The sequence below is a fragment of the Schistocerca cancellata genome, chromosome 6, assembly GCF_023864275.1.
Source record: "Schistocerca cancellata isolate TAMUIC-IGC-003103 chromosome 6, iqSchCanc2.1, whole genome shotgun sequence".
Taxonomy (NCBI): domain Eukaryota; kingdom Metazoa; phylum Arthropoda; class Insecta; order Orthoptera; family Acrididae; genus Schistocerca; species Schistocerca cancellata.
Genome location: NC_064631.1, coordinates 677,811,409 through 677,835,174, shown reverse-complemented (window position 1 = coordinate 677,835,174; position 23,766 = coordinate 677,811,409). Strand labels below are relative to the sequence as shown.

The following is a 23,766-nucleotide window of genomic DNA, read 5'->3' as shown; positions in this document are numbered from 1 at the left end:
TCATTTGAGGAGTGTTATGGTGAACTCACATTCGTGTCCCAGCAACCAAATTTGCCTGATGTAAATCCCATGGTACCCATCATCAGGCTCGCTGTCAGGTGCCACCACCGCATATGCAGATCAGCGGCCCATTATTTATAGGAATTACATGACCCGTACGTCGACATCCAATGCCACATACCTTCACAAATCTACCAACAAACTGTCAGAACCCTCATATGCAGAATCAGTTATGCATTTCATTCCAAAGACAGACAAACAAGCTATTAAGCAGTTAGTCATAATCCTTTGGCTCTTCAGTGTATGTTTTGGCAATATTAAGGTGACAATGGAATAATGAGATGTGACCTAACTAAATACATTTTATTCCACTGAACAACTCCCTATTGTCTTTTTTCATAGTGGATTCGTGAATAAGAAATATCCAAAGAAAACAATTGCATAATGTAAGTGAAGATTTAGTTATATTTAAACAATGGAAAATCCAGGTTGGGATGTAACAATATTATGACATGGATAGATGCTTTTCAACATATAACAAAGATCCTGAGTTACTGATAGGCACAAGGACAAAAAAGGAGACTGTCAGAAAGTGGGCTTTCAGCCAACAAGGCCTTTGTCGGAAACATGGAAAACTAACACTCTCTCTCTCTCTCTCTCTCTCTCTCTCTCTCTCTCTCTCTCTCACACACACACACACACACACACACACACACACACACACAAATGCACGTATGCGCTCTACTCTCTCTCTCACGCATGCAAACACACACACACACACACACACACACACACACACACACACACACACACAAACTCAGAATCTCCACTATTTGGTGTGTAGCAACTACCCTTTTCAAAAATTATATTTAATTATATCAAAGGAAACTGCTGTCAAGAAAACTAATAAATAATGAAACAGTACTAGCGATCATGACTTACCTTCAGTAGACATATATAAAAGTACAAGGAACAAACTATCTAGCTTTTTGAGCCAATAGATCCTTCACTGGGGATGAGACAGATGTGTCGGGGAAGGTCAATCTCTGATCTATTCTTTGTCGTGCCTTCCCCTTCTTCTTTGTCTACCCTCACCACAAGTGGGTCTCTCCCACTTACCTCATCATAGCCCACTCTCCTCCTTGATGAAGGAAATGTTAGTTTCGAAAGCTAGGTACTGTGTTCCTTTTACTTTTGTAGCACGTGTCTATCTGCAGTACTGTACACTCCACCAACTGAAGTTATTTGAACAGTAAATTCATCATTTTTAAAACACCACAGACTATTTATTTTTTGCATGAAACTGTCCACTGCATTTTCCACAGAAAGTTATTTTGCAAATTCTTCAGTATTTTGACTAGTCTGATACAGTCATTTATCTTTTGATCTCTACTTAACTATTACACCCAAACATTTCTATAATCTGTTTGGCATATTCTAATCTTTGTCTGCCATTACTATTTTTCTCCTCTACTGCTCGTTCCAGCAACTTAAGATAGGCAGTCCTGTATGCCATTATAAATGTCCAACTAACTTGCCTCTTCCTCTAGTAAGAACCTTTCACAGGTTTCTTTCCTCACTTGCTGTTTTTAGTACTTAATAATTTCAATTTTAATTGTCCATTTAATTTTTAACAATATTTGATAAAACCAGGTCCACATAGCAACGATGAACATCTAAGTACAAAGGGCAACCAAAACATGTAAGAAGACTTGTACAGTATGTTCAGCAAATTAAACAAAGAAGCAGTAGTGTCATGTTTCAGTAAGGAAGAAGCATGTAGAGGAACTACGGCTCAAGTTAAAAAGAATTGTTCACCATGCACTGGAGAGATATGTACCCAGTAGAACAGTTCATAATGGGAGGCACCCTCCATGGTATATAGTCATTGTAAGGAAATTTCTACAGACAAATTTGTTAACATTGAGTATAGATTTAAGTGTCAGGAAGTCATTTCTGAAAGTATTTGTATGGAGTGTAGCCATGTATGGAAGTGAAACATGGACGGTAAATAGTTTGGACAAGAAGAGAATAGAAGCTTTCGAAATGTGGTGCTACAGAAGAATGCTGAAGATTAGATGGGTAGATCACATAACTAATGAGTAAGTATTAAATAGGATTGGGGAGAAGAGAAGTTTGTGGCACAACTTGACCAGAAGAAGGGATCGGTTGGTAGGACATGTTCTGAGGCATCAAGGGATCACCAATTTAGTATTGGAGGGCAGCGTGGAGGGTAAAAATCGTAGAGGGAGACCAAGAGATGAATACACTAAGCAGATTCAGAAGGATGTAGGTTGCAGTAAGTACTGGGAGATGAAGAAGCTTGCACAGGATAGAGTAGCATGGAGAGCTGCATCAAACCAGTCTCCGGACTGACCACAACAACAACAGGTAGACACTGAATGAAACATGTTTGGCAGTCAAGAGAGCAGTGTGTGAAGGCTTCAGTGACGTCTGTAGCAGAATACTGTCAAAAAGTCTTTTACAAAAAACAAGAAATTCTGGTTGTATGTAAAGGCTGTTAGTGGCACCAAAGTTAGTTTCAAGTCACTCATGGGCAAGACAGGAACTGAAATTGAGGTTAGCAAAGCAAAAGCATAAAAGTTTAAAACTGTTTTCAAATGTTCCTTCATAAAGGAAAACTCTGGAGTTTTGCTCCAATTTAATCCTCGAACCACTGAATTGATGAGTGGAGTATATATTAGTGTTGGTGGCATTCAAAAACAGCTGAAATCACTGAAATTGACAAAAACACAGGGCCTGGTGGAATCTCCACCATAACTAATTTGCAGCTAAGTTAGCCCATGTGATAACTATAATCTATCATAAATCCCTTGAACAAAAAACTGTGCCCAGTAGATGGGAGAAAGCACGTCACACCAGTCTACAAGGAGGATAGTGGAAGTAATCCTCAAAACTGCCATCCAATATCTTTGACAGCCATTTGTTGTAGAATCTTAGAACATATTCTGTGCTCACACATAATGAGGTATCCTGAACAGAACGAAGTCCTACATGCCAACCAGCACAGATTTTGAAAACATAGATCATGTGAAACCCAACTTGCACTTTTCTCACATGACATTCTGAAAGACACAGATCAAGGCAATCAGATAGACGTGCATTTGACTCAGTACTACACCTGCACTTATTATCAAAAGTATGACTGTGCGGTGTATCGGTCGAGATTTGAGACTGGATTGAAGATTTCTCGGCAGAGGATGCAGCATGTTCTCTTGGATGCAGAGTCATTGACAGATGTAGAAGTAACTTTGGGTGTACCCCAGGGAAGTGTGTTTGAACTCCTGCTGTTCATGTTACATATTAAAACAAAGGACATGTTCCACATCCCCAAGAATCATCTCATATTTGGGTCTATGGATGAAAACTGAATCTAATCTAATCTAATCTAATGACTTTGTGATCAACAGAAATAGTAACTACAGTTTGAGTCTAGCTCCAATTGCTACAGAATGTGGTCATGTGTGTGTAAGTTGCATCTCTGTGTGTGTGTGTGTGTGTGTGTGTGTGTGTGTGTGTGTGTGTGTGAGCGCGCGCGCAGTCTTTTCTGTTGTGCCTTTCTGTGACTCAGCATCTCCACTATACAATGAGTATCCTTTTCATTATATTGTTTTATGCTTTTATGTTTATATGCTTTTTGCAGATGATGCAGTTATCTACAATGGAGTACAGTATGAACAAATATATACAAATGATCAGTCAGACTTGATAAGATTTCAAAGTGGTATAAAGATTGGCAACTTGCTTTAAAAGTTCAGAAATGTAAAACTGTCACTTTACAAAACGAAAAAACATAGAAGCCTACGAATATAATATGAGTCAGTAACAGATGGAATCAGTAAACTCATACAAATACCTAGGTGTAACACTTAGTAGGGACATGAAATGGAACAACAACATAGGCTCATTTGGGGTAAAGCAGGTAACAGTTTCTGATTTACTGGTAGAATACTAGCAAACTGCAATCAGTCTATGAAGGAGATTGCTTACAAATTACCTATGCAACCCATCTTAGAATAGTGCTTAAGTGTGTGGGACTTATACCAAATAGGACTAACAGGGGACATTGAACGTATAAAGACAAGGCAGCACAAATTGTTACAGGTTTGTCTGACCCATGGTAAAGTGTCATAGAGATGTTGAAAGAACTGAACTGGCGAACTGTAAAAACAGATGGAAACTATCTCAAGAAAGTCTACTACAAAGTTTCAAGAACCAATTTTGACTCTCTGATTATATTACAAATCCCTACATATATCTCCCATAGAGAGAGATTAATTACAGCATGCACAGAGGCATTTAAACAATCATTCTTCCTGCACTCTATATGCGAATGGAACAGGAAAAGCCCTAATAACTGGAAGGATGGGACGTACACTCTGGCACGCACTTCACACTGGTTTACACAGTAGAGATGTAAACGTAGATTCACTTCCATACAATGCTGTGCTCTAGGCTTACACTTTCGGGAACCACTACTTCTGTTCCATATCAATATCTGATACCAGTATTGCCCTTTTATTAAAAATAGTTTTCTTCATTTGTGCCAATCTACTTGCTTGAAAAACCTTGTATAATCTTTTACTTCTTCCACTACTTCGTCTTTCCCAATGTTGATTTTAAGTATGTCATTATCCTCCTTTCAGCTACTCTTCATCACCTTCATTTTTCCTCTGATTATCCTTCTGCTATATTCTTCAGTAAGTATGTATGCTGTCTATTCCTTTCACCACGTCTTCAAAGCCTTCCTTAAATCCTATCTTTTTCTCCTGATGGTTTCAGTAAAAGAATTCAATGTTACATCTGCAATTGTTATGTTACTGTCTGCCACTTGTAAAGGGTTCTGAACTGTCACTGAATGTCCTCTCTCTTACAAAAAAGTCAAACTTTCTACATATGTCATACATTTACATACTCACCATACTGTGAAATAATCACATGTTGAAAAGCTCATTTTGGTACCTGACTTATTAATGAAATATTTGAAGTGTCTATGTACTGTATAAATCCATAGAATTTCTTTATACATTAGGTTAAGTATAGTTCATTAATACATAAAAAAGCAAATAAATTTATTCACCAAATTAGTAACTATTTTACTGCAAATAATAATGTGTGGACAATAAAATTAAAATTTTCATTTACCATAAGAAACTTAGGTGAAAATTCTGAAGTTCCATTTTCAATTTAATTTTGAAGGTATAGCAACACACAGACAACTTTGTGAAATATTTATGGATGAAATTCCTGAACTGAAATCCCAAGTTTCTCCTTTACAGTGTAGAAATAGTGTAGCTGTGATGTTGAAAAACAATTATTGCTATGGTAATGATGGCATATTGAAACTAATATTGTTAGATGCTCAAATATTTAGAAACTCTATTTAATTTAATGCATCCTCGCACTCTTCTGAGGAAGTCAGCAACTGAACACAAGCAGGAAACAATCAGTTCAGCACACAAAATATTTCACATTTTCACACTTGTCACTACACATTTATGGTTAGTAACTTTTGTTACTTTATTACTACTGAGAAGGAAGGGAAAACAATGTTGTTGTTTTGCAGCATTCATTTACTAATAAATGCAGTTCACATAAAAAAACAAATTACTGATGAACACTTCAGCACGGAAAGACTCCTTGGGCAGTTTTGCATATATTTAAGTCAGACTGAAGTCTGTAAGGTTTTCCACAATATCAAAATGTGCTGTGAATCCAAATATTAATGTTATACAGCGTTTTAAAACCTTAAGATATTTTGCACCTCTCTCTTGTCCTCATACTGAGCCACACATTAAAAATGAGTGTTGTAATAATCCTAAAATTACCTTAGAAAAATATGTATGTTTAATGTACATGTACTTTCACAAACTTTCATGACTAGCACAATAAATTATTTGTACAATCTTTACAAATGATTACAGAAAAAGTGCTCATTGAAATGAATGTGTGTCCATGCAAGCAGCTCTGCAGTGCGGTCATATTCCTGTTGCTAATCATTAAGCAAATTCTAAAGACATCTGCCACAACAGGGAAACCTCATGGTGTCATACCTTTACAGAGTGACCCCCCTCTCCCCCACATGCACACACCCAGAAAAAGAGAAAAAGGAATGAGGAAGAGAGGAAGAGAGAAAGAAAGAGATAGAGATAGAGAGAGAGAGAGAGAGAGAGAGAGAGAGAGAGAATGCCCACACTGTTCTTGATACATGAGCACAAGCTAAAATTCATTGAAACTTGCTGTAATGTCTTTACAAATTATTAGTTCTTTTCCTAACATGAGAAATCTTTCACTGGGGTAACTTTCAAACTTCAGCCTTTAACTATTCATCAGTGCATAGCAAAGATGAATTTTTGGGTCTATAGTCACAGTTCTAGAACAGGGTACTACTGTATGCTAGTTTGACACCCAAATAAAGAATGTAACTATATGTGGCAGTATGTACCAACAGCAGGAACTTCCACCAAGGCACACTGTAACATAAGTTAGTCACTGCCCGAGAGGAATTCCCTTTCAAGAGCAGCACCCATCATATTCCATTCCCCATCATCTACTTCATCAGGAGGCTCATCACTTCCATCATTACTTGCACTCTCTTCATCTTCTGGACTATCAACATCCAGATCACTTGGCACCTTTTCCCCACGTCTGAATTTGGCACATGGTGAATCCTCTAGGAGATCTTCATCATCTTCAAATGCCTCCTTCGCTCGTCTTTTCTCTCTCTTAAATTCTTCATGGTGTTTCCAGCCATGTGGACTTTCCGCTGCAAATAAAAAAATTACTAGTGTTAAGAATTTGATGATATACTACTGACACATTAATCATATTATATAATTGCAAGCAATAATTTTACAATGACAAGGTGAAAAGTTTTCGACCCTGCACAGCGATGCCACAAAGATTGCTTTCTTTTTGATGGATGGGTGACATAAGCTTTATTGTATTCTGTAATATTTTCTCAGGCGTCAAGTATGTTTCCAGCTACATATATTTTTGTAGAATCATGGTATCAACATTATAGTCAGTGAATAATTTACATATATCCTTTGACAAATTCCCTTTGTTGAATTGTATGAGGCAGCCTCTGAATCTGAAACTTGCTGCTGCTTTGCTCTGAAAGTGCTGTGGTTTGCATTTATCAGTTAATGAGTGTGAACTTCAAACATAATATTTATCAATAAATTTTATACAAATATGTGCAGTTACTTCTTGTAAGTCTTCATGGTATCAAAAATTTAACTTGCCAAGAAGTAGGCAATAAAGAACTACTGACAGCTGAACTAAATGGCTTAGCAACCAATCAATATACAAACCACCTGACATATCTGTGCCATCACTTCTGACTTGTTTCATCTAGTTAGGGGATTAATAGCCAGCATTCATCTCGTAACAATTCAAACAACAATTAAAGTGGAGAAAGAATGACAACATGGAGTGAATGATAAAATCTATGTCGCAATTTTTATACAGAAACCAAAACATTTCCCTCTGCCTAATGGCAAATTGTTATAAATTTTTAACTGTTTTCTTTTCCACAAACATCCTTGTTGTCCCTCTGGACCATTCAAGAATGGTTTTAATTTCCCAAACAGTCAGCATCATCCAACAGGGCATCAACCGAAAATCATTCCAGCATAAGACACATGCTATAATAAATCTACCCAAGTGACAAATGAAGAGTATCAAACATCTGGTGATCTACTAAAAGCTAAAAGACCCCTAATAGAATTAAAGATGATGAGACTTACCAAACAAAAGCGCTGGCAGGTCGATAGATACACAAACAAACACAAACATACACACAAAATTCTAGCTTTCGCAACCAACGGTTGCCTCGTCAGGAAAGAGGGAAGGAGAGGGAAAGACAAAAGGATATGGGTTTTAAGGGAGAGGGTAAGGAGTCATTCCAATCCCGGGAGCGGAAAGACTTACCTTAGGAGGAAAAAAGGACAGGTATACACTCGCACACACACACATATCCATCCGCATATACACAGACACAAGCCTAGAAAGATGATGAGACTTACCAAACAAAAGCGCTGGCAGGTCGATAGATACGCGGATGGATATGTGTGTGTGTGCGAGTGTATACCTGTCCTTTTTTCCTCCTAAGGTAAGTCTTTCCGCTCCCGGGATTGGAATGATTCCTTACCCTCTCCCTTAAAACCCATATCCTTTTGTCTTTCCCTCTCCTTCCCTCTTTCCTGACAAGGCAACCGTTGGTTGCGAAAGCTAGAATTTTGTGTGTATGTTTGTGTTTGTTTGTGTATCTATCGACCTGCCAGCGCTTTTGTTTGGTAAGTCTCATCATCTTTCTTTTTACTAATAGAATTAAACATAGACAAAAATGAGAAATAGAAAGAACTAGTTTCTCACTTAAGGAAAAAGGCATGGTTGGCATTACCAAAAATTGGTACTGCATTAAACAGTTGTCAAAAAGAACAGAACTTCATGTGAGAACACAATCTGAGAAATTTCACATACATCCAGCCATCAAAACAAGAAGAAAGAAAGAGACATATGCCCCCCCCCCCCCCCCACACACAAAAACTCTCACTCTGAAGTTAGTCAGAGGTGAAAGAACACAATGAAAACTTAAAACACAGGACCCTTACTTAGGTGTTCCTCTGTTGACCCAATGACATTGTCAGTTATGATTGCGGTGAGCACAGTGTCACTGGGTTTCACTGTGAATCAATAGAAATGTGTCACCTGTCAAACGAAACGCATTTCTTGTTACATCAGGTCGATGGTTGGGCACTCACACATCGTCACCCAAGCGAATGGCTGCTTGGATATAAACTGTGCCCCAGATGCAGGCCAGTGAGGGCAGAATTATGCTATGGGATTCAGTGAGTTGGGCTTCCATGAGATCTGTGGCGGTAATCGAATGAATCATGACAGCAGTGAACTATGTGAATATTACTGCAGATCATCTGCATTGCTTCATGCTTGAAATCTCCCCATATGGTGACAACATCTTCCAGCAGGATAACTGTCCGTGCCGCAAGGTCAGTATCATGCTACTGTAGTTTGAGTGGCATTACAGTCAACTCTCATTGACGTCTTGGCCAACAAATGTGCCTGATCTGTAGCCTTCTTCTTCTTCCATTGGCACTACATCCCAAGATGGGACTTGGCCTCCTCAATAATTTTCTGTCATTCCTCTCTGGACTTCGCCGTGGACCTCCAGTTACGGCAACCGACTCTGGCAGCGTCCTCTTCAAGCTCGTCGCTCCATCTCAATCTAGGTCATCCTCTTGCTCTTCTTCCTCCAGGTTCACTGCAGCAGGCTTTCCTTGTGGGATCTGTCCCATCGAGTCGCATTCCATGTCCAGCCCATCTCAGTCTACACAGCTTTATGAACTTTACCACATCCTCCTCCTTACAACAGTCATAAAGTTCATAATTTCTTCACCTTCTCCAGGTCCCATTTTTATATACAGGTCCAAAAATCCTCCTCAATATACTTCTTTCATGTGATCTCAGTCCGTTTTCAACCTGCTTCGTAATTGTCCATGTACTGGGCATATCAGCATTTTGTAAATTCGGCACTTAGTCCCTCGTGATATACGCTTGGATTTAAAATGTCACAACATTCCAAAGTAGCATTGGTTAGAAGCACTTATGCAAGGCATAATTTCAGTAAAGTTGGTGCCATTTGCTTCTATTTTTGAGTCCAGATAGGTGAAACATTCCACTCGCTCAAATGCCATTCCATCAAGGGTTATTGTGGGCTGTGTGGGTTGGTTAGCCCCATTATGCATAAACTTCGCCTTTCCTTCATTAATTCTCCGGCCCATCTTCTCTACACTCAGTTTTAGAGCTGAAAATGCACTTTGTAGATTTCTAAGTGTAATGACATCCAAGTCATCTGCATATGCCAGCAATTGTACAGACTTATAGTAGATAGTTCCTCTTGTCTGAATACCCGATTCGCATACCACTTTTTCAAGCACCAGGTTGAAAAGTAGAAAGGAAAGCCCATCTCCTGGTCTTAACCCAGTTCGAGTAGCAAACTGAGGCGATAGCCTCGACTGCACTCGCACAGTACACTGGGGGTACTTCAGGGTGACCTCTATTAAATGCACCAATTTTCCAGGCACTCAAAATTCCTGCATTGCCTCAAATTTTTGCTCAGTTTATTGTGTCATATGCAGATTTAAAGTCAATGAAAAGATGGTACACACCAACAATGAATTCATTGGTCTTTTCTACTATTTGTCGGAGAGTAAATACCAGGTTTACAGTTGACTTTCCTGGTCTGAACCTGCACTGATAGCTTCCAATAATATCTTCTGCTATAGGTGAAAGTCTACTAAACAGGATATTTAACAATACTTTATTATATAATATTTAAAAGTGTTATGCCTCTGTAATTGCTGCATTTAAATAGATCTCCTTTCTTATGCACCAGACACACTATCCCTACATTCCGTTCTTCTGGTAACTCTTCCTTTTCCTAGACGAGGCACACAATCTTTTAGATCCTACAATTTAGCTCACCTCCTCCAGCTTTCAATAGTTCAGATGTTATACTGTCAGTCCCTGGTGCTTTATTGTTCTTCAATCGGGCAATTGCTTTGTTCACTTCTCCTTGGGAAGGTCATCCCCATCAACGCGCAGGTCTCCGAAATAGCGTCAACTCGAAAGCCCTGCACCAGGCGAGCGGTCTACCCGACGGGAGGCCCTAGCCACATGACATTTCATTTCATTTCATTTCAGGTGGAGGTACTATGGCACCATCTTCTGGAGTGACTGGGATATCTTCAATAGGGGACTCTGAAGCATCCAACAGTTCACTGAAATACTCTACCCAATGCTCCAATGCCTCCTGATTATCGGTTAGTAGTGCCCGTTTTTACTTTTACACAGGCTGATGCGCAGCTTAAATGCTCTTCTTTCACTGTTAATTTTCTGATAAAATTTTCTAACGTAATTTGTTTTTTGAATTGTCTCCAGTTCTTCAATATGCTTTCTTTCCCATTCCCTTTTCTTTCTCCAATGCAGTTTCTTCTCTTCTTTCCTTTTATCTTGATGATTTATTACCGATAAAAGAGTATATGATTTCTCAAGCATTTTCCTGTACACCAGATTTTTCTCCTGACTACTTCTCTTACATTCTTCATCAAACCAGGAATAATTCAATTTTTTTCCTTCTTTCCCTAGCACTTCTTCTGCTGCCTTAATGACTGCATCCCTGCAAGCGTTCCATCCCTGACAGAGGTTATCACTTACACTAGGGGTGTATAATGCAAGATTCTCAGCAACCTTCTCAGAGTACGTTTTAGAGATGTCTTCATTTTTTAACTTCGATACCATATACTTCGTGGTGTTTCTTTGACTTAACTTGCATTGGATACTCGAGCTCTTAGTTTCGCAATTACACGGCAGTGGTCTGAATCTACATTAACTCCTCTGTAAGTTCATACATCTACTAAGTTTGAGGAATGCCTGCCATCGATAATTACACAATCAATTTGGCTGAAGGTACGCTGATCAGGGCTACGCCATGTTGCTTTATGAACCCAGTGCTACCTACAGCCATGTTATGTGACGGTGCAAACTGAATGACTCTGGGGCCACTGTCATTTGTGTCTTCATGGAGGCTGTGCTTTCCTGTTGCTGGGAGGTAATGTTGTTCTTTACCAATCCGTGCATTGAGGTCTCCCATAATTATTTTAGTGTCATACACAGGGCATCTGTCATAAGTTCTCTCAAGGTTCTCAAAGAAGGTGTCTTTATCCTGGTCATCTGATACTTCTGTGGGTGCATGTAGATTGAGCAATGAGTAGTTTGAGAATCAGGTCTTCAATCTCATATGTGAGATCCTAGATGTTATTCCTGTGAATCCTCTCACTAGGTGTTTAAATTTTTGTCTTACCGTGAACCCTGTATCATATTCATGGTGGCTCTCTGAACCATGGTAGAAAATTATCCAGCTTCCTATATCAAGCACTCCATGTTCACTCCATCATATTTCCTGGGTCAATTATGCCTGCCTTGGTTTTATCAAGTTGATCAAGCAGTGACCTCGGGGCCCCTGCCATGTACAGCAATTGTACTTTCCAGGTTCCAATAAACACATTTTTTTCATTTTCGTTTGCCTTTAACAGTGCCATTTTGTCGTCCATAAATCTGTCTGGCTTCTTTACTCTGAGGTTTCTGAACAAGAATTTCTTTACAGGAATGGGTTGTTAGCCACTTGCCCAACTCCCAACTTGGAGGACCAGGATTTGTATGAGGTTTACTCCTTTAGGGAAGCTAGCTTCACTATGCCTATAGAGCTCTCCCTGCCCTATGTTGTGGGACACACTTTGTCTGGCTCGTTTGTCAAGACCACTCCTGCTTGGGTGACCCAGCCAGTAGCTACGCTACCACCGACACAGCTCTCGACTTCATCAGAGAATGCAAACCCTCCTGCCCAGCACTGAATTTACCTTCGATAAGGCGATGTCCCCTGGGAAGGCTGATTTGTAACCACTGGAACACATATTGGGTGCCAACTGCATGCCCGTAAACCACCATCATGTAGTCTGTGGGAATTGCTTGACCTGTGCATAGACATCTGGTGCCGCATACTTCTGGAATCCTGTCAGGTACCTATAGAATCCTTGCCAGTTTTACAAGAGCATCATCAGAAACTGGATTTAATAATTTAAAGTACAGTGGTTGGCTGATTACATAGCCGGTGCAAGAGACTGAATTCCAGAGATTTTAGTAACGCTTTTGTAAAATTAAAGAGCAAAACTGGTCAATAAAACATACCGAGTGCTGTTCTGGAAAACTTAGGAAATAAATTATTGCCCATTTTCAGAATACTTAAAACCACCATAAACACTTTCATACCAACCAAGAACAAGATAAGAAAATCATTAGGACAAGAAACTACAACTAAGGTCTTATACCAACGTAGGAACACTTATCATATCCAGAAAGCATTGCAGGGAACAAATGTGATAACTGACCAAACACACATCAACTCAAATTCTCTGCTACACACAACCACATTAAAATATACACAATATTATGAAGAGGATAGATTGCTACTCAAAGATGACACACTAAATTGCAGAGAGGCAGAACAAAATGAGTGTTACGCATTGAACTTTCAGTCAAGCCTGCTTCAGAAAAGACAAAACGCACACATTCATACAAGCAAGCACAGCTCATGCAAACAACTGCTTTCACTGGTCGTGTGTGTGTGTGTGTGTGTGTGTGTGTGTGTGTTTGGGCAGATCACTGGTGGTGGTGGTGGTTAGTGTTTAACGTCCCGTCGACAACGAGGTCATTAGAGACGGAGCGCAAGCTCGGGTTAGGGAAGGATTGGGAAGGAAATCGGCCGTGCCGTTTCAAAGGAACCATCCCAGCATTTGCCTGAAACGATTTAGGGAAATCACAGAAAACCTAAATCAGGATGGCCGGAGACGGGATTGAACCGTCGTCCTCCCGAATGCGAGTCCAGTGTGCTAACCACTGCGCCACCTTGCTCGGTGGCAGATCACTGGTATCATAAACACACACTCTACAGTTGGTAACAGCATTCACCAGCTGACACCTGTATCCAAAACATAACATCAAGTAAACAAATTTACATTTCCTTGTGCTCTGAAAATGCAATTTCAAAAGGCAGTACGCAGAAGAAGAACAGCTGCAAAGCAGGAAAAACACACATGTAAATCAACATCTATGAAATTTGTAATTAGTAATTTCTACTATTATCACAGATAAGTAGGACTGCTAGACGTGTGCCAGAACTGTGTGTGTCTAAAATGTAAAACAAAATACAGGGTGTATACGCGGACAAGAAAAAAAAATTCCTGGATTTCCCAGTTAAAAATACACTTTCTCCCAGGTGAAAATCCACTTTTTCCGTGTTAAGTAACACTATACTTTTCCTCAAAACTGTAAAACTTATCAATCCTTTGAATGGTTATGGTTTTATACATTGGCGTAGAATTTCCTGGCACTTTAGGAGACGAAAATCAGGAGGAAAAAAAAACATGTTGTGGAAAGATCTTCGATGTGCAGCAACATGTACGCTGCATACTTTCGTATTTCAAAGGTATAAATTCGAATTCCACCAAACACGGCCTATTACTTTCCGAAACATTGAAATAGAGATTGTGATGCGCTTTTGTAAGCGTCAAAATAGCAACATCACTGTTATGTGGTGTGAACACACAAATAGACAAACTTAATGGTTTAAATTAATATATATAGTGTTGCTACAAGAAAAGCAAAACTTTCACACATAATGTTGATATTTTTTGTGCGTGTTATGCTTTAAGATACATCACACAAATGTGCCAGAAAATTTTTTAATAACAATATAAATGTCTGATCTTCTGAGCTCAAAATTCTTCTAAATGGTCGTCCTCAAAGAGTTGATTTTTAAATGAGAGTCAAACCCTCTGTGATTTAAGAAATTCATCGTACATTCTCACACATAGTTCATCTTGCGTAAAAGGAAATTTTCTTTGAAATCAACACTTTTCAAACCGCCATTCGCAATATTTTCCTGTGATCTGTTACAAATTGGTTCGTATTAGCAGTTGCCAGACAGCGCCAGCTAACAGGCGTCACCGCGCTTGCGCAACTACGACAAAACAAGAAGCCTGTATGTTCGTATGTGTAAAACATTAGAAGATCTTACATTATGTCATAAAAGAAACAAGACATCAGAGGATACTGCAAGAGCATCGGAATTTCGTGAACCATACTGAAACCCATAATTTGGCTTAAAGTGCGCATTCATATTTCCAGATTCAGATGTAAATTTTCTTGGAGTACCAGTACTGTATTATTTCCTGTTTGATTCTTTAGTATGGCATAATGCCCTACGTGCTAGATGATGAAAACATGCACTTGAAAGGCAGCGAACAGTAGAAACTAGTCAACAGTTGGGAATTAAGCATTTCATTTCAAATAAATTGACTACCTCAGCGCAAAAGATTAATAAAAGCCAAATTTCTTTAGAAAATGGACAAAAATAATTTCATTGTTCTGCAAGTCAATTAATGCTTGGCAGTCAGAAAGGTGGAAATAACATAAAGTCACAAACTAATAACATTTGGCCTTCCGTAATTTTGTAAATGTATTTTAATTCAGTTGATAGCTCCCGGCCAGAGAAATCCGTTTTGTTTTCATTTGACGTGAGAGCAATAAACGAAGAGGAAACAGCAAAATCACTAAACGTAAACATGGGTCACATGGAGACTACCCATCTCGCCACAACAACTCAGACAGCTCTGCACAGATAGTGCGACCCCCCCCCCCCCTCCTCCCGAGCGTTTGAGGGGGGCGAGGGGGAAAAAAAAAGGGGTGGGGAGGGTGGAGGACGACTTTTCAAAAATATGTTCATTTTGTAGAGCACGTCTTTCTGAGGGGTCTGATACATAAAACATATATGCTTGAGGAATTGAAGACATGTTACTTGGTCTTAAGTGTGTCAAAATGCAGTGCCCTGCCTCTTCACACACCCTTCTTTTATCGCATGGCACTGTATTTCATTCTTTGGAATTAAAACATGTATTATTTTGTAACGGATGCCGTCAAGCTATATTCAGGACAGTGGAAGTTTTAAAATGTCCTGTGGTGCCTCTCCTGCTCCCAGTCAGCCGGTTCAACAGGGAAAAAAGCCACACTTGCAAGTAATACTGGATGGGATTATGGATTATTTGTAACCAAGAGAACAAGAAGTCTTCACAAAATTTGCAGTCTTTATTTCCTACTAGCTAATAACGTCCTGCTTTGTGTGACACAATATTAAATATACGATACATACAACCAGTGAAGACAAGAGACAATCACAACAGTACACATTTTTTCAATCTTTAAGTCATGCATTTTTTTTCTCTAATCTTGCTACAGCTTTACATGAAGTGCTTTCCTCTCTGTGAAAGAACTATTACCTCATCAAAGTTCGTCAAATGTTTTGCTACATGAAAAAATGAAATGTCGACGTCTAAAACTAAAAAAGCTGTTACAAATAGTACTTAAGACTGGTGTTGTTTCTCGATCTGATTATGTGTATTTTGTCACTGTCTGCTAGATAAAACGAAATAGGCCTGTCTAATATTGCAGCAATTGTAACCCACACGAAATAAATGAGACTGTTTTGGCACAAATGGCCATTTTTATAACATGACAGAATATAATTCACGAAGTACCAATATCAAATGCCTATTAGGCCTACTACTAGCAAAATGCTTTATGTCAGGAAATAGTTTCACATTCCACTCATACATTCCCACTTCTCAAGCATGAAATTGAAAATTAGTGGTACGAAATTTTTATATAAATTTGGAATCGTCTTATTCTTCCATAATCTGTGTGATGTCCCCATTTATTCTCTTTCCTCATTCTAACAAACAATCTTGTCATCACTAATTCTGTAACTACTCCTGCCAATGTCAAAACTTATTTTCCAGTTAACTTCACTAACTCTTCCATAATCACCGGTTTAGTTATCCAGTGTTTATTCTCCCATTAGACGTTATTACGTGTTTGTAGAACATGTTTTCCATGCTATTCCCAGAATAGAACTTTAGCAGCTGCTAGCGAGGGACTGTACAACTGGCCTTATTCTTGTAGTGGTCTGACCAAAAATTTTCTGTCAAAATTACATTTTCCTGGATACTCCGAGAAGATAATATGCAATATTTCTTACCTGTTATTTCTGTTAGTTGTTTATTTCCCCCCTGGTAGTCTGAATCTCCCCCCATGAACCACAGACGTTGCCACTGGTGGGAAGGCTTGCGTGCCTTAGTGATACAGATAGCCGTACCGTAGGTGCAACCACAATGGAGGGGTGTCTGTTGAGAGGCCAGACAAATGTATGGTTCCTGAAGAGGGGCAGCAGCCTTTTCAGTACTTGCAGGGGCAACAGTCAGGATGATTGACTGATCTGGCCTTGTAACACTAACCAAAACACCCTTGCTGTGCTGGTACTGCGAACGGCTGAAAGCAACGGGAAACTAAGACCGTAATTTTTCCCGAGGGCATGCAGCTTTACAGTACGGATAAATGATGATGGCGTCCTCTTGGGTAAAATTTTCCCGAAGTAAAATAGTCCCCCATTCGGATCTCCGGGCGGGGACTACTCAGGAGGACATCATTATCAGGAGAAAGAAAACTGGCGTTCTACGGATCAGAGTGTGGAATGTCAGATCCCTTAATCGGGCAGGTAGGTTAGAAAATTTAAAAAGGGAAATGGATAGGTTAAAGTTGGATATAGTGGGAATTAGTGAAGTTCGGTGGCAAGAGGAACAAGACTTCTGGTCAGGTGAATACAGGGTTATAAATACAAAATCAAATAGGGGTAATGCAGGAGTAGGTTTAATAATGAATAAAACAATAGGAATGTGGGTAAGCTACTACAAACAGCACAGCAAATGCATTGTTGTGGCAAAGATAGACACGAAGCCCACACCTACGACAGTAGCACAAGTCTATATGCCAACTAGCTCTGCAGATGACAAAGAAATTGAAGAAATGTATGATGAGATAAAAGAAATTATTCAGGTAGTGAAGGGAGACGAAAATTTAATAGTCATGGGTGACTGGAATTCGAGAGTAGGAAAAGGGAGAGAAGGAAACATAGTAGATGAATATGGATTGGGGATAAGAAATGAAAGAGGAAGCCGTCTAGTAGAATTTTGCACAGAGCATAACTTAATCATAGCTAGCACTTGGTTCAAGAATCATAAAAGAAGATTGTATACATGGAAGTAGCCTGGAGATACTGACAGGTTTCAGATAGATTATATAATGGTAAGACAGAGATTTAGGAACCAGGTTTTAAATTGTAAGACATTTCCAGGGGCATGTGTGGACTCTGACCACAATCTATTGGTTATGAACTGTAGATTAAAACTGAAGAAACAGCAAAAAGGTGGGAATTTAAGGAGATGGGACCTGGATAAACTGACTAAACCAGAGGTTGTACAGAGTTTCAGGGAGAGCATAAGGGAACAATTGACAAGAATGGGGCAAAGAAATACAGTAGAAGAAGAATGGGTAGCTTTGAGGGATGAAGCAGTGAAGGCAGCAGAGGATGAAGTAGGCAAAAAGACGAGGGCTAGTAGAAATCCTTGGGTGACAGAAGAAATATTGAATTTAATTGACGAAAGAAGAAAATATAAAAATGCAGTAAATGAAATAGGCAAAACGGAATACAAACGTCTCAAAAATGAGATCAATAGGAAGAGCAAAATGGCTAAGCAGGCAGCATGACTAGAGGACAAATGTAAGGATGTAGAGGCTTACCTCACTAGGGGCAAGACAGATACTGCCTACAGGAAAATTAAAGAGACCTTTGGAGAAAAGAGAACCACTTGTATGAATATTAAGAGCACAGATGGAAACCCAGTTCTAAGCAAAGAAGGGAAAGCACAAAGGTGGAAGGAGTATATAGAGGGTCTATACAAGGGCGATGTACTTGAGGGCAATATTATAGAAATGGAAGAGGGTGTAGACGAAGATGAAATGCAAGATATGATACTGCGTGAAGAGTTTGATAGAGCACTGAAAGACCTAAGTTGAAACAAGGCCCCGGATGTAGACAACATTCCATTAGAACTACTGACAGCCTTGGGAGAGCCAGTCCTGACAAAACTCTACCATCTGGTGAGCAAGATGTATGAGACAGGCGAAATACCCTCAGACTTCAAGAAGAATATAATTCCAATCCCAAAGAAAGCAGGGGTTGACAGATGTCAAAATTATCGAACTACCAGTTTAATAAGTCACGGCTGCAAAATACTAACACGAATTCTTTACAGACGAATGGAAAAACTGGTAGAAGTCGACCTCGGGGAAGATCATTTTGGATTATGTAGAAATATGGGAACACGTGAGGCAATACTGATCCTACGACTTATTTTAGAAGCTAGATTAAGAAAAGGCAAACCTACGTTTATAGCATTTGTAGACTCAGAGAAAACTTTTGACAATGTTGACTGGAATACTCTCTTGCAAATTCTGAAGGTGGCAGGGGTAAAATACAGGGAGCGAAAGGCTATTTACAATTTGTACAGAAACTAGATGGCAGATATAAGAGTCAAGGGACATGAAAGGGAAGCAGTGGTTGTAAAGGGAGTGAGACAGTGTTGTAGCCTCTCCCCAATGTTATTCAATCAGTATATTGAGCAAGCAGTAAAGGAAACAAAAGAAAAATTCGGAGTAGGTATTAAAATCCATGGAGAAGAAATAAAAACTTTGAGATTCGCTGATGACATTGTAATTTTGTCAGAGACAGCAAAGGACTTGGAAGAGCAGTTGAACGGAATAGACAATGTCTTGAAAGGAGGATATAAGATGAACATCAACAAAAGCAAAACGAGGATAATGGAATGCAGTCAAATTAAGTCGGGTGATGCTGAGGGAATTAGATTAGGAAATGAGACACTTAAACTAGTAAAGGATTTTTGCTATTTTGGGAGCAAAATAACTGATGATGGTCGAAGTAGAGAGGATATAAAATGTAGACTGGCAACGGCAAGGAAAGCGTTTCTGAAGAAGAGAAATTTGTTAACATCGAGTATAGATTTAAGTGTCAGGAAGTCGTTTCTGAAAGTATTTGTATGGAATGTAGCCATGTATGGAAGTGAAACATGGACGATAAATAGTTTAGACAAGAAGAGAATAGAAGCTTTCAAAATGTGGTGCTACAGAAGAATGCTGAAGATTAGATGGGTAGATCACGTAACTAATGAGGATGTACTGAATAGGATTGGGGAGAAGAGGAGTTTGTGGCACAACTTGGCTAGAAGAAGGGATCGGTTGGTAGGACATGTTCTGAGGCATCAAGAGATCACCAATTTAGTACTGGAGGGCAGCGTGGAGGTTAAAAATCGTAGAGGGAGACCAAGAGATGAATACACTAAGCAGATTCAGAAGGATGGAGGCTGCAGTAGGTACTGGGAGATGAAGAAGCTTGCACAGGATAAAGTAGCATGGAGATCTGCATCAAACCAGTCTCAGGATTGAAAACAACAACAACAGTCTGAATCTATGGATTTCACTAGTAATTATAACAACGCTGATCATTCGCAAAGCCAGTCAATCACATACACAGCGACTGGCATTAAGCTATTCGGCTTTATTCCTCTCAGCTCATATAGCTCCATCCCCTTTTGTCTGCAGGAAAGTTTCTTTCTAGATGCGGTGGGGATTCCCCTGGCAGAGGCATCTAGTACACTATGCACGCATTCAAAAATCAACTTATGATTCATTCAGAAATCAACTTAGAATGTGCTCAAAACCAACAGGAATGCATTTCAAAATCATATGAATAATCGATAGACCAACGTGCGCTGGATACTAGGCACTTTGTGAAACAAGTTTTTTTTTTCATCAAGAATATAAATTTGGCGCCCTCCCTGAAATTGCTGCCTGGAGCAGATTTGGCGCCCTCCCTGAAATTGCTGCCTGGAGCAGATACTCTGGTCCCCCCCCCCCCCCCCCCCCCAAAGATCTTGGTAGCATCTGGCTGCTTGCCGCTGCTGCTGATACAGGTAACGGCCACATTCTGTAGCTAGAAGCAGGAGAAGGTACTACTCATACACGACTCAACTGGGCAAGCACATGAGCCTGCTCGAAACTGCTCAAACGAATCTAATGTAAACAGTTGTGAAGTCACGCTCAACAGAGGCAATTTGTTGTTTTGAAGCACTGCATAGTCTTCCTAAAGCCTTTGATACATTTTGATGTTGGCAGATGGTCGTATGTGCACTGTGTTTTGTTGTTGTATATGAGCCATTTCCTTTGCAACTTGAATTATACTTTCGTTTTTTTCTGTTGTTTATGTTTCATTACTGCAGATTTATTCTGCAGTAGAGGGATAAAGTAATATTCTTTGTTAGAGTATTTGTCCTTACCAGTCAAAATTACAAAAATTTAACTGAAAACTAAAACAATGAAAAATTCCTGGGTTTTTCCCAGTTTTCTCCCGGATGAAAAAATTCCCGGGTTTTTCCCAGATCTCCCGGGTCGTATACACCCTGAAATATTTTAAACACAATATGGATATATTCCAGGCCACTGAAGATTCCACACAAGGGATAAAGGCAAGAAATTTTTTTTTTACTACATTGTGAGTTGATAGGCTAAAATAATAACTGTAAGTGTAAGTGTGGATATGTTTACGAGCATCTTGTGAGCTCCTTGGGGAGTGCCATCAGCTGTGGATTTTTCCAGGGACGCAGAGTGGCTAGCATGTTGCTTGAAAGAGTACAGGCACCTAAACTTAATCAAATCATTCAAAGTAAACTACAGGTTATTTCGGGGTTGTGTATATTCTCTGGTTTTGGAAACCAGTACCTTTTCTAACATCAACAGCATCAAATGGTGATGACTTTGTTAACTTGCTCCAAATATCAAAGCCAGCAGATGGAGAAAAATCTTCGCCAACAAATTAGAAACCTTGAAATTATCTGACACCACATGGAGACTGCAAAAATCCATCTGACAAGGGGACCATTCCAACTGCTCTGCCTCCTCTGGAATTTTCTTGATACTTTACTTACAAGATTTGAAGTGCAGCACCGAGGTATAAATTTCATAAAGCAGTATAACACAATATTTCTTTTTCTTTCTTTTTTTTAAGGGCACTTTTTTGAGAACTTTGTGATACTTGTTTACGATCTTCTATAAATGTCAACAAAACCGAGGAGAGTAAGTCCGTAAGGTCCCCTTGTTAGACAACATTCCTCCAAGTACAGCAACATACAATCTCAATATCAAATATGATTGGCACTTGGCCATAATTAATCATAAAGGTATCACAGACCCTTCAGTTAAAACTAGGGAGGCTCAATCTGATATGAGAGATGTGGCTAGACTCAAGTATGATTTGTATGCAATACCCTAATGGACAAATAAGAACTCCGCAACTTTCTTAACTGTCTTTGTGTCTGTTGAGCTCATGGAAAGAATACAGAACACCTGGTCAATGAATATCCTCCACAAAAATATCCGGAAAAACTTCAAAAGAAAAAAACGTCTTCAACACTCAACCGGCTAAATATACTTGAGTTAAGTCTATGATCAAAACCTCCATATTGTTCTTTTGAATTTCTTTAATAGCTGTTCTATCATATGAATAAACAAACGAACGAGCAACTAGGATGGGAGTTGGCTTTGTATCAGTATGAAATAACTCTTCAACGTAGTTGAATTTCCTACCTTTCCCAAGTTTTCGAAAATATGTTTAAAATAACACTTCAACCGTCATTGTCAATTTTCAAGTGTTGGAGACAGAACTAAAGGATTAGAATCTTTCTGGTGTCCAATGTGACAGGACTGTCAAACTATTCTTACAGTCTAGGTTTTTGAAATACATTTGTCTTGTTTACTGCATCAGAGGTGGTATGCTTGCAATTGTAGTATAACCACTTAGTGATGTTGCTATTGATTTTTATCCATGTAAATTATTTTGCTGTTTGTATGGTTCCCTTCTATAGAGAAGGGGTCTCTTTTCCATTTCTATCATTTGTATTAGTATCGGAAAATCAAGTAACAGAAGATACCAAATTAGGTATGTGTTAGTGTCATTACTATTCTGATAACATTAATTTCTCATTTAACGCTACAAAGAACGGTATTGCTGGAAAGGTTGCATGCTTAAAGCAATTAGATTACAAATCATTTTACACTAAAAAATCGTATGAACTAAGTTACATAGGCCACAGACATGGCCCTGGTCTTCAATCAAAAATATTACCTGTAAGTGACCCCGAACTACTGCTGCTGCTGTCATCCTCACGCCTGATCTTGGGAGGACTACCACCCAGAATACTGTCATCATTTTTATCATCCTCATCAGTGTCTGCCTTACTTTCACCTTCAGAGTCACTTTCACTCTCCGATTCATTGAAGATATCTTCCACTTCGCGGTCCATACTCGCAATATCCTCAGATGAAAAAGACATCAAGGGATTGATAATTTCCAAGACACTGTCACCAGACGTGCTCTTCTGTTGTCCTGAGGAATCATCTGGAGTTAACACATAGCTCGGAGGAACACGAGTAGGTGAAGCACAGTGAGCCGGTGGATGACGACGAGCAGAGGTGCCACGGCCCAGCGGGAAGAGGCGCTCCTCGACGTGTTCCCAGCGTTCTGCACACGCCCAGAGCCAGTCGGGAGTGACGAGGAGAATATTATCGTGCCTCCTCTGCACTGCATTCACCTTTGCAGTGCCTGGGCGAACAGCAACCAAGTGTGTAGTGTAATCTGTCAGGTCGGGTGTTACCACAGCACCCAATTGCACTGCCACCTACAAAATGATGGGAGAATTACACTTCTTGGAGAGACTCTTAGTAGACACATAAGCCTCTAATATGTGTACATAATGACAACTGCAGAAATCCCTCTACAATTATTGTAACAGATACACTGATGTCAAGCACTCGTGTTTTAACAAAAGCCCTGTTACACTGAATTACACAACTGTTTCAGTATATTAGAGTCACAGCATACCAGGGTACGAAAATTAACATTTCTACAAAGTATTCAAAAAGAGTGAATGGTTAATCAACATTGAGGCTTTTTATGATAACTAACAAACGTCATACACAGATGTTTGTACTGTTCTTGGATTTCCATCCAGATGCAGTCTTCTTTGTAACATGATATTTTGACAGCTTACCTTGCCATCATCTTCAGGTAATATCTGTAGAATGAGTTTCTTCACTACATCCTGCCTCCTTTAAATACTGTGATTACTTCGCACTCCTTCA

The 23,766-nt window shown here is 39.4% G+C and overlaps 1 protein-coding gene across 1 annotated transcript in view; it reads right to left on the bottom strand.

Annotated features, from left to right (window-relative positions):
* Positions 1-5,516: 5,516 nt before the first annotated feature.
* LOC126191272 (RNA polymerase II subunit A C-terminal domain phosphatase) overlaps positions 5,517-23,766 on the bottom strand; it is a 94,936-nt gene continuing 76,686 nt past the window's right edge. Inside the window, exons 7-8 of the mRNA XM_049932081.1 lie at positions 22,751-23,303; positions 5,517-6,787 (exon numbers count right to left, since the gene is read on the bottom strand). Of these exons, the coding sequence (XP_049788038.1) occupies positions 6,507-6,787; positions 22,751-23,303 (834 nt within the window). The 3' untranslated portion in view covers positions 5,517-6,506. The remainder of the gene's footprint in view (positions 6,788-22,750; positions 23,304-23,766) is intronic.